Source organism: Phyllobates terribilis, unplaced genomic scaffold, assembly GCF_046119375.1.
Source record: "Phyllobates terribilis strain yellow unplaced genomic scaffold, ASM4611937v1 Scaffold_8__6_contigs__length_399053987, whole genome shotgun sequence".
Lineage (NCBI taxonomy): Eukaryota > Metazoa > Chordata > Amphibia > Anura > Dendrobatidae > Phyllobates > Phyllobates terribilis.
This window is the reverse complement of record NW_027362768.1, coordinates 61705923-61720637: the sequence shown is the minus strand read 5'-3', so window position 1 is coordinate 61720637 and position 14715 is coordinate 61705923. Positions and strand designations below refer to the sequence as shown.

Here is a 14715-nt window from a genome sequence, read left to right as displayed (position 1 = left end):
TTTTACTTTGAAATGTCTGGGAAATGTGAGTCACACAGCTGAGGAGTTGTGGTCAGCTCTGGAGAACCAATTTCATGAATGGTTGTCTCCACTGGACCTGAAACCAGGGAAGGCCGTGTGCGACAATGCTGCAAACCTGGGTGCGGCCCTTCACCGGGGCTATGTCACACACGTGCCTTGTATGGCTCACATGTTGAACCTGGTTGTCCAGCAATTTTTAGCCCACTATCCCAGACTAGATGGCCTTCTGCAGAGGGCACGGTCGCTGTGTGCTCACTTCTGCCGTTCGCATCCCGCAGCTCAGCGACTTACATCTCTACAGAAGTCGTTGGGCCTGCCACTTCACTGGCTAAAATGCGATGTGCCTACCCGGTGGAATTCAACTCTGCACATGTTGCAGCGACTGTGGCAGCACCGACAAGCCCTGGTGCAATACGTTCTGACGTATAGCCTGGGCCAACGAGATCCAGAGGTGGGGCAAATCACGCTGGAGGAGTGGTCTCAGATCAGGGACCTATGCACCCTTCTGCACAGTTTTGAAATGGCGACGAAGATGTTTAGTGCTGACGATGCCATTATCAGCATGACTATTCCGGTGATTTACATGCTGGAGCACATGTTAAACAGAATTCGGAGTCAGGTGGTGGCACAAGAGGAGGTGGAGGAAGTAGAGGAGGAGGAGTTGTATGCGGAAGGGCTAACATCTGCAAGGTCCAGACGGTCGGCAGCACCAAGGCGGCAGGCATGTGAGGGTGGGGGAGATGGTTTTACCAGGGCGCATGGTAGCAGCCAAACTAGTGAGGAAGATGCAGGAGCCCAGGAAGCAGTGGAGGACGAACTGATGGAAGACTCATCAGATGAGGGAGACCTTGATCACATTTCTGTTGTGCGAGGTTGGGGGGAGAGGACAGAGGAAGGAAGCATGATTGTTACTTCGCCACCAACACAACAGGGACTTGGTGCTCCTGGATGCGCAACACACATGAGTGCCTTCTTGCTGCACTACCTGCAACATGACCCTCGAATTGTGATAATTAGAAATAATCCTGACTACTGGGTTGCCACACTGTTAGATCCCCGGTACAAAAGTAAATTTGCAGAAATTATTCCTGCCATAGAAAGGGATGCACGCATGCAGGATTATCAGCAGAGACTGTTGCAGAATCTTACATGTGCTTTTCCACAAAACACCAGTGGTGCACGTAGTGAATCTCACAGTTCCAACTTGCCAACCATGGGACCGTCAAGTGTTCAGCACTCAAACCGTAACAGAACCACAGTATCTGCTGGTAACATCAATTTTGCGGAATCATTTCACCACTTTTTTAGCCCATCCTTTGCAAGGCCACAGGAGACAAGAAGTCTGACACATAGTCAACGCCTAGAGACGATGGTACAGGAGTATCTCCAAGTAAACATTGAAGCCATGACTGTGTCACTGGACCCTTGCTCTTTTTGGGCTTCCAATCTGGATAAATGGCCGGAGCTAGCCACTTACGCCTTGGAGATCTTGTCATGCCCCGCAGCCAGAGTTCTGTCTGAACGTGTGTTCAGCGCTGCTGGTGGTGTGCTGACAGATAAGCGCACGCGGTTCTCCACTGATAATGTAGACAGACTCACGTTCATAAAGATGAACAAATCATGGATCCGAAACGACTTTTCTACCCCTGTGTCATCCTGGGGAGAGTAAAAGCTTGATGATTGGTTAAAATCACCCTACCAACCGTTTTAAGCTTTCAAATTACTAGTCATGTTTATCTGTATCTTGGCTGGAAAATAATTTTGGCTTTGTAGCAGTGTGCAGCACTGATTCTATTAGGCCATCTATAATAAGCTCCACCAGATTTAAAATTAGTAATCATGTTTATCTGTATCTTGACTGGAAAATAATTTGGGCTTTGTAGCAGTGTGCAGCACTGATCCTATTAGGCCATCTATACTAAGCTCCACCAGATTTAAAATTAATAATAATTTTTAGCTGCATCTAGCCCGGAAAATAATTTTGGGGCTCCGAGATGCGCAAGACACATAAGTGCCTTCTTGCTGCACTACCTGCAACATGACCCTCATATTGTCAGAATTCGAAGTAATCATGACTACTGGGTTGCCACACTCTTAGATCCCCCAAACTTTTCGATCAACCTTTTCATTTTAATAAAGACCAAAAAAATGGTCATTTTTGAAATTATAAGCATTAGCAGGTTATTAGAAACTGAAATCAAACAGTTTTCAACTCAAAACTTTATTCTAGGTGATGTTACATTTTCACATAGGACCCCTTGTTCGAAAGGAACTTCTGAACTCTCTCGTCCATTGAATTTGTCAGGTTTTGGATGGTTTCTGCTTCAATTGTTTTGCATGAGGACAGAATACCCTCCCAGAGCTGTTGCTTAGATGTGAACTGCCTCCCGCCATCATAGACACTCCTTTTGATGATGCTCCAGATGTTCTGAATGGGGTAGAGGTCAGGGGAGCATGGGGGTCACACCATAAGTTTGTCCCCTTTTATGCCCATATCAGCCAGAGATGCAGATGTTTTATGTGCAGCATGAGATGGTGCATTATCATGCAAAAAAATGATCTTGCTGTGAAATACACGGTTCTTCTTCTTGAACCATGGCAGGAAGTGCTGTTTGAGAAAATCCACATACATTATGGAGTTCATCTTTAGCGCCTTCAGGGATCCTAAAGGGGCCGACAATCTCTCTCCCCATGATTCCAGCCCAAAACATTACTCCACCTCCTCCTTGTTGGCGCTGTAGCCGTGTTTGCGTGGGGTGTCCATCAACCAGCCATCCTCCACTCCATCCATCTGGACCATCGAGCGCTGCACGGCACTCATCCGTGAACAAAACAGTTTTGAAATCAGTCTTCAAGTAATGTTTGGCCCACTGGAGCCGTTTCTGCTTGTGTGAAGTGGATAGAGGAGGTCGACAGGATGGCGTATGTACAGCTGCAAACCTCTGAAGGACCCTGCATCTTGTTGTTCGGGGGACGTTGGAGGCACCAGCAGCTTCAAAAACTTGTCTGCTGCTATGACAAGGCTTTTTTGCCGCTGCTCTTTTAACCTGACGTAATTGCCTGTAGGAAAGAGTCCTCAATTTGCCCTTATCAGCACGCACACGTGTGTACTGTGAATCAGCTACATACTTCTTGATTGCCAAGACACTTCATCCTGATCATCGCACAATGTTGATTGTAGTCATGCCTTGACCTAAACACTCCACAATTTGTTGCTTCTCAGCAGCCGACACATCCTTTTTCTTTCCCATTTTGGCAGAAAATGTAGGCTGCTTAATAATGTGAGACAGCCTTCTTAAGTAGTCTTGCCTTTCATTGGACACACCTGCCAAACTAATTAGCACAGGTGTCTGCAATTGCTTACAGTGATATAAAGAGCCCTGACACACATCACCATCAATGAGTTTAACTGACAAACAAACAAATTCTTCCCTTATCACTCCTAAACACTTTTTGCATAATAATTTGGAACACAGTGTACATGTGCTTTTCCACAAAACACCAGTGGTTCATGTAGTGAATCTTACAGTTCTAACTTGCCAACCGTGGTCTGTATGGAGTTGTTCAATAAAGGGCCCAAAATTAAGATAACATAGATGGGAGAGGTCTCTATGAATAGGAATTCCTAAGTATTTGATACCCTGTGAGGGCCAGGCAAAGGGAAAGTTGGACTGGATGGAATCCTATATGGATTTGGGGAGGGAGACATCGAGGGCCTCAGACTTCGCTGCATTGATTTTAAAATTTGACCATGTAACAAAGTGATCTATTTCAGCCATAACAGCATGGATGGATATATGTGATTGAGTGATATATACTAGGACATCATCAGCAAATAGAGAGCACTTGTACTCGGTGCCTCCCACCTCAATCCACCTAATATTGGGGTTATGGCGAATTGATGAGAGCAGGTGCTCCGTCACTAGGATGTATAAGAGAGGGGACAGAGGACATCCCTGCCTTGTCCCATTGGTGATTGTGAAAGGTGATGAAAATGTTCTGATGCATCCCCTGGGCCTTGGGAGACCCGGAGCCGGACCCTTTTTGGTGGATGCTGGCGGTTGTAGTCTTCGTGGCGGCGACCCGGTTCCGTGGCTCAGGGTAGTCAAACCAGTGGCGGAACTATTTATGTGGTTTTGATGTTTAAATGTCCGACTACGCCACCCGTGGATTGCGGTCAGACTGAACCGCCGCTGCAGGGCAGACCGCTGAGGCTGGTGTTGTGGGTGCAGCAGAGCGTAGCATAACTCCCCACGGGAGGAGTATAGCCTCAGGGCAGTGTATGCGGAGGATGGGGGTGATGGTGCAGGGCAGCAGCAGTAACGACACGGAGTCAGTGATGCAGTCCAGGGCCTTTACTCACAGTTCTTATTATCCAGACCATGTCTGCAGGTAACGGCTGCCCACGTCGTACTGTGCTCACCAGGTGAGGGGCTCAGACAACTCCCAGATAACTTTGGAGCGCTTCACAGGACCCCCTTTGTGTGTCCTTTGTCTGGCCTTTCTTACCAACCCTTCTGTCCGGCTGCCTCGGGCCTCCTCTTGGTAAACTTGGCGCCAGTTTCCCTGACCCTATGTGGTGCCTTCCTAGCGGGTGTAGCGAGGGGCTGCGCCACATAAAATGTCACAGCCTCCGGTTTCTAGCTGAGGGTCGTTTCCTGCCTTCACTAGTTTCGGGGACCGGTCTCCCCCTTTGGCCTGACCCCTCCACGCAGGTGGATTCGGGCGTGCGGTGGCCCGTCCGCACCCCTGGGATCCCTTCATTCCTCGTTCCTGGAGCCTTCTCTGCTCCTCTTCCTTCCTTCTCCCTCTTCCAGGCCTGGGCCTCTGTTACTAGGCCCGCCTCCGGAGCAGAGCTCATGCAGAGCCCCTGCTCCCTGCCACTTCTGCTCAGACTTCTCTGCACTGAACTAAGATGGTGCCCACCTTTTATACTCCCTTCTCAATGCACCCAGGAACTGCTTCCTCCCTGCTCCTGCACTACAGGGTTCCTCTTCCTCAGTGTTCCCTCCCCCCACTCCAGCCAGGGACTGTCGTCCCCATCTCAGAGGCATATTGGTCGCCCTGCCCTACGGCAATGTGGTGTAATGCATGCAGGTGTCGGGTCCTGATCCACACTCCATCCTTACCTGAGAGTGAGATATCACACCTCTGGGTGAGGTGCAATACCTCTGTAGCAACCGAGCCCTCAGGGTGCTACAGTTCCATTTATCTTCAGCCTAGGTGACGTATTGTGATACAGGGCCGTGATTTTGGCTATAAAAGGGTCCCCTAGACCCCTACCCCAAGCTTTTTAAGAGAATCATATATGGCGTGCCAGGAGACTCTATGGAATGCTTTCTCAGCATCCAACGAGAGTATCTAATTACAAATTTTTAACTGCATCTAGCCCAGGAAATACTTTGTGCCTAGTAGCAGTGTCTGCTAGTCAGCGGATTATCCCGGCTGTTAAGCAAGCTACACCACCTGTATTTTGGACACTTAATTTTTTCAAAGGAAATGCTTCGGGACCACGGGATACTCAGTGAAGAGCATCAGTAGGCACCCCAAGGCATAGGGGCTGGGACTGGCAGTAGGATGCCTTGCGGTGAACAGCCGAGCTCGATCCTTATAAAAGCTTTTTAACTGCAGCAGCTTTAGTGGACGCTACTGGAGCTGGAAATACGCGGCTGCTGGCATGAGACTTGCCCTCCAATAGATCCTTGTAAATGGATCTAAAGTGTATTCATTCAAATTAGAGAGACAATTTACATTAAAAAGCTTAGAGCTGCCTCCACCACAGGGGGGCTCGCTCGACCCACCAGCGGACAGGCACCAGTATTGGGAGAGGGGGGCTGGCCGTCAGGGTTCACCGCGGCTCTGGCACAAACCCGGCGACATGGAGGTGGCACGGGCAGGAGTGGACTGAACGTGTCGGCTTCTCACTTTTTGGATTTTAGAAGGGCATGACATGCCTATATCTGTGTCTCCCCCTGCTTTTACTCCTCCACCTCTTTTCTTTTCGCATGACTATATGTACTTGTCACTTTTCCATGTGTTAGTTGTGTCTTCTGAGCAGTTTGTCAGCTTTTGGACACCTTTGAAGGTGTTTTCTATGTGTTTCTATGTGTTTTTGTTTGCCTGCCATTGGTTTTAACGGTGCTCGAAGGTGTTCGACGAACAGTTCGGGCGAACACACGGATGTTCGACGAACCGAACCGAACTCGAACACTACGGGGGTGGCTCAACACTACTAAACACAAACCGAATGGAATAGCATGCCGCTGCAAGATGCTGTGGTAGCCATGCTGGTTCAGTATGCCTTAAATTTTGAATAAATCCCCAACATTGTCACCAGCAAAGCACCCCCACACCATCACACCTCCTCCTTCATGCTTCATGGTGGGAACCAGGCATGTAGAGTCCATCCGTTCACCTTTTCTGCGTCGCACAAAGACACGGTGGTTGGAACCAAAGATCTCAAATTTGGACTCATCAGATCAAAGCACAGATTTCCACTGGTCTAATGTCCATTCCTTGTGTTCTTTAGCCCAAACAAGTCTCTTCTGCTTGTTGCCTGTCCTTAGCAGTGGTTTCCTAGCAGTTATTTTACCATGAAGGCCTGTGTTAGGAGGGCGGTTGCAGACAACTTTATTTTAATGGAACGCAACAGACCCCGGGGTCCGCGATGCAGCCTGGAGGACTGCTGCCGAACACTTTCCGGGTGAAAAGGCAAGCGACAACTTAAATGTGAAACCTTTCCGTGTTTCTTCACACAGGAATGGGTAAAGCGGTACGCTCTATCTCCGTTAATTGCACAGAGGGAGAGAGACCGGTGACGCACCTATAAACTATCTTAGCCCTTCGTGTTAATGCACACGGAAGGGTAAGACGGTTCGCACATTCTCCAAGAACCGCAGGGAGACGTGCGACCATGGGAGAAGCAGTAGTCCTGTCTTTGATACAGGCGCTACGCTACGGGGTTTGGCGCTAGTATAACGGTTCACACAATCTCCAAGAACCGCAGGGAGACGTATGACCGTAGGAGAAGCAGTAGCCCTGTCTTCGATACAGGCGCAACGCTATAGGAGTTGGCGCTAGTGTGCGGGTGTGATTCCCGCCGGGTATTCGAGCACTCAGCCGGCGTGCTACCGGACTGAGCAAACCCGCTCTATATAGCTCACAGGCGGAACAGACCTTTCCTAACCTGCCTAACTAAAGCTATGGCTCTACGAGGAGCCCAAGAGTAAGCGTGCACACCACAAACAGCCAGCTCAAATGATCTGAGTGCGTCGCCATCTTTGTGGGCGGGCCTTTTAAAGACTAAGCCCTGCCCACCGACGCGCCATTGGTGACATTACCCGTGGACCAATCAGGCGGTGCCAGGTCACCGGGTCAGGTGGGTGCCAACCCACCAATCATGATCCGCCAGGTCACGGACATGCTCAGTGCGGCAAATCCTGGACTTAGATTCCACAAGCCCTGTCTCCCTCTGCAACCCAGGCTTAACACTGCTAGGCACAGCTACCTGGGAGACAAACAGTGCTCGTGGACCAGCTAGGCGTTGGGGCTGATGGCGATGCTGAGCAGCATCAGCCCCAGATGGACTGAAATGGGAGACCACAGAAGGTCCTGGACCCATTTCAAATCCAGCACCAGACCGACACCTAGCAGCCTGCTGCACAAAGTCTCCTCTTAACAGTTGTTGTAGAGATGTGTCTGCTGCTAGAACTCTGTGTGGCATTGACCTGGTCTCTAATCTGAGCTGCTGTTAACCTGTGATTTCTGAGGCTGGTGACTATGATAAACTTATCCTCAGAAGCAGAGGTGACTCTTGGTCTTCCTTTCCTGGGTCAGTCCTCATGTGAGCCAGTTTCTTTGTAGCACTTGATGGTTTTTGCAACTGCACTTGGGGACACATTCAAAGTTTGCCCAAATTTTCAGACTGACTGACCTTCATTTCTTGAAGTAATGATGGTCACTCGCTTTTCGTTGCTTAGCTGCTTTTTTCTTGCCATAATACAAATTCTAACAGTCTATTCAGTAGGACTATCATCTGTGTATCCATCTGACTTCTGCACAGCACAACTGATTTTCCCAACCCCATTTATAAGGCAAGAAATCCCATTTATTAAACCTGACAGGGCACACCTGTGAAGTGAAAACCATTTCCGGTGACTACCTCTTGAAGCTCATCAATAGAATGCCAAGAGTGTGCAAAGCAGTCATAAAAGCAAAAGGTGGCTACTTTGAAGAACCTAGAATTGGGGCTGTTTCTCTTCCAAGGGACCAGGACGACTGATCCGTGTACATGAAAGAATGAATGGGGCCATGTATCGTGAGATTTTGAGTGCAAACCTCCTTCCATCAGCAAGGGCATTGAAGATGAAATGTGGATGGGTCTTTCAGCATAACAATGATCCCAAGCACATCGCAAGCACAGGGCAATGAAGGAGTGGCTTCGTACAAAGCATTTCAAGGTGCTGGAGTGACCTAGCCAGTCTCCAGATCTAAACCCTATAGAAAACCTTTGGAAGGAGTTGAAAGTCCGGGTTGCCCAGCGACAGCCCCAAAACATCACTGCTCTAGAAGAGATCTGCATGGAGGTATGGGCCAACATACCAGCAACAGTGTGTGCCAACCTTGTGAAGACTTACAGAAAACATTTGGCCTCTGTTATTGCCAGCAAAGGATATATAACAAAGTATTGAGATGAAATTTTGCAATTGACCAAATACTTATTTTCCACCAAAATTTGGAAAAAAATTCTTTCCAAATCAGACAATGTGATTCTCAGGATTTGTTTTCTGATTTTGTCTCTCATAGTTGAGGTCTACCTATGATGTCAATTACAGGCCACTCTCATCTTTTTAACTGGGAGAACTTGCACAATTGATGGCTGACTAAATACTTTTTTCCCCACTGTTTATATATACACTGCTCAAAAACATAAGGGGAACACTTAAACAACAGAATATAACTCCAAGTGAATCAAACTTCTGTGAAATCAAACTGTTCACTTAGGAAGCAACACTGATTGGCAATCAATTTCACATGCTGTTGTGCAAATGGAATAGACAATAGATGGAAATTATTGGCAATTATCAAGACACACTCAATAAAGGAGTGGTTCCGCAGGTGGGGACCATAGACCACATCTCAGTACCAATGCTTTCTGGCTGATGTTTTGGCCACTTTTGAATGTTGGTTGTGCTTTCACACTCGTGGTAGCATGAGACGGACACTACAGCCCACAGAAGTTGCTCAGATAGTGCAGCTCATCCAGGATGGCACATCAATGCGAGCTGTGTCAAGAAGCATTGCTGTGTCTTTCAGCGTAGTGTCCAGAGGCTGGAGGCGCTACCAGGAGACAGGCCACTACACCAGGACACGTGGAGGGGGCCGTAGGAGGGCAACAACCCAGCAGCAGGACTTCTTTCTCCGCCTTTGTGAAAGAAGGAACAGGAGGAGCACTGCCAGAGCCCTGCAAAATGACCTCCAGCAGGCCACAAATGTGCATGTGTCTGCACAAACGGTTAGAAACCGACTCCATGAGGGTGGTATGAGGGCCCGATGTCCACAGATTAGGGTTGTGCTCACAGCCAAACACCGTGCAGGATGCTTGGCATTTGCCACAGAACTCCAGGATTGGCAAAGTCGCCACTGGCGCCCTGTGCTCTTCACAGATGAAAGCAGGTTCACACTGAGCACATGTGACAGACATGACAGAGTCTGGAGATGCTGTGGAGAGCAATCTGCTGCCTGCAACATCCTTCATCATGACTGGTTTGGCAGTGGGTCAGTAATGGTATGGGGTGGCATTTCTTTGAAGGGCCGCACAGCCCTCCATGTGCCCGCCAGAGGTAGCCTGACTGCCATTAGGTACCGAGATGAGATCCTCAGACCCCTTGTGAGACATCACGTTGCACCACAGACTGTCCAGGAGTTGGCGGATGCTTTAGTCCAGGTCTGGGAGGAGATCCCACAGGAGACCATCCGCAACCTCATAAGGAGTATGCCCAGTCATTGTAGGGAGGTCATACAGGCACGAAGAGGCCACACACAATACAGAGCCTCATTTTGACTTGTTTTCAGGACATTACATCAAAGTTGTATCAGCCTGTAGTGTGTTTTTCCACTTTAATTTTGGGGGTGACTCCAAATCCAGGCCTCCATTGGTTAATAAATTTGATTTCTATTGATGATTTTTGTGTGATTTTGTTGTCAGCACATTCAAATTTGTACAGAACAAAGTATTCAATGAGAATATTTAATTCATTCAGATCTAGGATGTGTTATTTTAGTGTTCCCTTTATTTTTTTGAGCAGTGTATATATCATATACATATATACAGTATATATATATATTATTATATACATGTGGCGCCCTGCTACGCACTGGTGCCACAGAACCCAGAAGGGTGCATGGATGGACTTCTCCACAAGAGGCCCTCACACATTCACACACCTCCACCCTACCACCTCAGACCAGCAGAGGGAGCCCGTTAGGGATATATATAGGGAGGGTGGAGCCAGGCAGTTGAGTTTAGTGTTTGGAGTCAGACTGAGAGGGAGTCTGAGAGCGTGCTGACGCTCAGAGAGCAGCGAAGAGGCAGCACGCTGGCTGCTGTGCTTAGGTAGGCCAAGGCCTACAGCATGTGTGAAGGCCTAGTGAGGGCCCTGACCGTGGCCGATGGTGAGAGGAGAAGGAAGAAGTAGCGAGGGGCAGAGGAACATACCAGGCTCACCCCGAGAAATATACCGGACACCGGGTCCGCGCCTACGGGGTCCCTTATAACCAGTAGGGACCACCGGAACCCCTGGAGGACTACAGGTCCCAGGTTTACCAAACGCTGACTACAGAACCAGGGCTAGGAGTCACGGAGGCCCCAGCGACCATGGAGAGTGATCTCCAAGAGAAGGCCCTACCACCAGGTCAGCAGGTGCAAGAGAGAGACAGTAACCAAGCTAGGCCTAGCTCAAGGCAGGTCAGAAGCTTAGCGAGTAATAAGCCACGGATCAGGAGGCCCTATACCCGCTCACGGGGGAAAGTTCAGAAGTGCGCCCTTCATCCAGAGTACCCTGGACCGTGCCTGCAACATCACCAGTAAAGGTACTGAATCTTACCCCCGTGTGAGTGTCCGTCTTTCCTCCGGGACCGTCCTGCCATCTCTTTCCCCTGCACCATCCACCATTCACCCCTACACTGCCCTGGAGCTAGCTCTACCTGTGGAGAGCCACACCATCCCTGCTGCCGTATCACCAGCTCCAGAGGACTGCTCCGCAGCGGCGGCTCCCCTTAGCCGCATTCCACAGGTGGCGTCACGAACTTTCCAAATTCCCTATAAATAATTCCCCTTTTTATTGACTGCCCTGGGTCACGGACCGGGCCAGCCACCGTGATATCCCCCATACCGGCATCCATTGGCCCGGCTGCGAGTGCCCCATGTCCCAGGGGGCGCGTCATACACCCATGGGTTGAATTCTCTCTAGATGGTTTATGTTAGAGGGTTGAATCGCATGTTTATATACCATATGTTCATTGTGAAAACGCCTAATAACCTGTCTAGTAGCAATAGTAGCCGTTGCCTCGTCCATCAATCGTTATTCAATTGTGATTGTCCTGACAATTGGTGGCAGCGGTGGGATCGGTAATGTCTGTCCCTGACAAATTGGTTGCAAGCGGAGTGCTGTTCCTCACAATATTGATAACAATTAGATTTCAGAACAAGCACTGGCAGATTATTAATATGTCAGAGTAGCAAGACGAAGCTCAGCAGAAGGACAGAGTTACTCACACAGATCTGTGACTAAAGGAAGAATACCTGCCCCCCAGCAAAAAGAAAGTGAAAGTTGTGCAGCAGTATACTTTTGAAGACACAAGTTGAGAATAACCCTTTAAGGTCATCATGCTTGTTTAGCCGGATCAGCAGACCATCTGATGTGTATGTGAGCCTCTTGATTCTCCTCCAACAGATGATGTCAGAAGAGAAAGGGATCAGACCTTTAGAATTTCATTAGCTGATCATTTTTGTTTAGATAATGTAGCTTTTTGCTGTTTGGCCGAGAGTTATCTCATTGGTTGGGCAACATTAATTTCTGGCCTACATACTCTGCTCAAACTATGCAACCAGTCTAAACCTGGAATCTTATTCTGTTATTCTATTTACGGCTTTCTTTCATAGCCTATTTATTATTAGCAACAAATAATAAAACAAATATTTATATATTATTAAGTAGAATGAGAGCACTTTATCTTTTACACATCTATATGCACCTCAAATTACGAAAGAAAAGGTGTAACGATGTTATGCTTGTAAATGTCTATTTCTGAAAATATGGTACAATATTTGTCTAAAGCGTGTACGATTAACTCATCTGGTTTTTATTATCTTTTAGGAACAGAACACTTTAAGGGACAGTACCTGCACAGTCGAGATTATAAACTCCCCGATACTTTTAAGGACAAAAGAATTGTAGTGATTGGAATTGGGAACTCTGGAGGAGACATAGCTGTGGAACTAAGCAGGACAGCACAACAGGTGTGTTTCCTGGAAGAGAAGATGTAAATCACATATTTAGTTTCAAAATTTAATGGCTGTTGACACTTTTATTGGTGCATGCTGATGGGTTCTTATGAGAGCTGGTGGCCTGCTGAAGACTGCCATAGCTTTTATTTAGTCATTCCTGTGAAGCCCATCCACAGGCTGAAATGCGTTAAAGGTACTAAAAAAGTAAAATTAAATAAAAAAACCCCTAAAAATTTAAAACACATTTTTCTTACCCTCTATATCTTTTACATTTTTTAATGTACTATTTTTAACCTGTTCACCGATGGGCCATTTTCTGTTTTTGCGCTTTCGTTTTTTTCTCCCCTTCTTCCCAGAGCTGTAACTTTTTTATTTTTCCATCAATATGGCTGTGTGAGGGCTTATTTCTTGTGGGACAAGTTGTACTTTTGAATAACGCCATTGGTTTTACCATATTGTGTACTAGAAAATGGGAAAAACATTCCAAGTGCGTTGAAATTGCAAAAAAAGTGCAATTCCACCGTAGTTTTTTTTTTTCTTTTAACCATATACACTAAATGCTAAAACAATTATGCCATTATGATTCTCTAGGTCATTATGAGTTCATAGATACCAAACATGTATAAGGTCTTTTTTATTTAAAGAGGTGAAAAAAAATCCAAAATTTGTTAAAAAAAGTCGCCATTTTCTGAGACCTGTATCGTCTCCATTTTTCAGGATCTGGGGCCGGGTAAGGGCTTATTTTTTGCGCTCCAAGCTGCTGTTTTTATTGATACCATGTTGGGGTAGATACAACATTTTGATCACCCGTTATTGCAATGTTGCGGAGAACAGAAAAACGTAATTCTGGCGTTTTTATTTTTTTTCTCTTTATGCTGTTTACCATTCGGATTAATTCTTTTTAGGGAGGTGATTTGAACTTTTATATTTTTGAATTTTTTTTAACATTTTTTTTACTTTTTACATGCTTCAATAGTCTCCAAGGGAGACTTGAAGCAGCAATGTTCTGATCGCCTGTGCTGCACACAGGCGATCATCAGACCGCCTGTGTATAGCAGAATCGCTCACTTGCTATAAGCGCCAGCTGCTGGGCGGCGCTCATAGCATCCTGGCAATGACAACCGTAGGGTTCTCCTGCAGATCCGGGTTGTCATGACATACTCAACGGCAACCCGCAGTAATTTGACACGGGCGTCGATGGTTTGGACTTATGACGTCCTTCCAACGTGGCCATGTTGAATGCCACTGTCAGAGATTGACAGCGACATTTGACATGTTAACAGCCGCGGGTGGATCGCGATTCCACCTGCGGCTGTTAGGGGAACATGACAGCTGTACAGATCAGCTGTCATGTCCCTGGAAAGGTGTGGGCTCATGGCCGGAGCCCGCACTGAAGGGAGAGACACGATATGCGATGCACATGTACGTCACATGTCAAAAAGTAGTTAAACATATTCAGTATTGCAGCATCTGTAAAAGTCCAATCTATCATAATATAATATATTATTACGATTATATTCTAACTCAGGGGTGCACAACATTTTTTGGTCCAAGGGCCACATTGCCTTACTGACCAATCACAAGGGCTACAAAAAAATTACAGGTGTACTTACATGAATACATCGCCAGAACTGCCACCAGTACATTAATACATCACCAGAACAAATTTTTGAGTGTTTGAGGAGGATTTAAAGAGTTTATTCTTAGTTTATGTTTAGTTTCAGCTCCAAAAAAATCAATATGAACAAACACTAACAAACTGTTTTTGAAGCAGAAACTTGCCAAATCTTCCTCATAATTTAAATTCCTACATTTTGAGGATTTTTAAGTTTTAACATAGCCATGAAACATGTTATGGATTGCTACATGTGTACAAGATCAGAAGTACCATCAACAAATGAATGCGGCGTTAGAACCAATGTCAGTACATGAATTCAGTGCCAGAACCACCTTCAGTACATGAATCCAGCGCTAGAACCCACAGAAGGTAAATGAATACAATGCCAGAACCACTGTCAGTACATGAATGCAGCAACACAACTACTATCAGTAAATTAATACAGCACCAGAATCAGCGACATCACACTTTCTCCCCTCTTCCCTTTGCTTTCACATTAAAGGGTTTGTCCACTATTAGGACAGCCCCTTGATCTAAATGTTTGGCCCCGATAAAATAAAAAGCTTAC

General features: G+C 46.9%; 1 protein-coding gene across 5 annotated transcripts in view; it reads left to right on the top strand.

The window, feature by feature from the left end:
* LOC141156711 (flavin-containing monooxygenase 5-like) overlaps window positions 1-14715 on the top strand; it is a 260478-nt gene that overhangs the window by 113739 nt on the left and 132024 nt on the right. For all 5 annotated transcript variants that reach the window (XR_012247705.1, XM_073642995.1, XM_073642997.1 and 2 more), the window contains exon 5: window positions 12399-12541. Coding sequence is in view for 4 of the 5 variants with exons in the window: in XM_073642995.1 (XP_073499096.1) it covers window positions 12399-12541 (143 nt within the window). In the remaining variant the exon portion in view is untranslated. The remainder of the gene's footprint in view (window positions 1-12398; window positions 12542-14715) is intronic.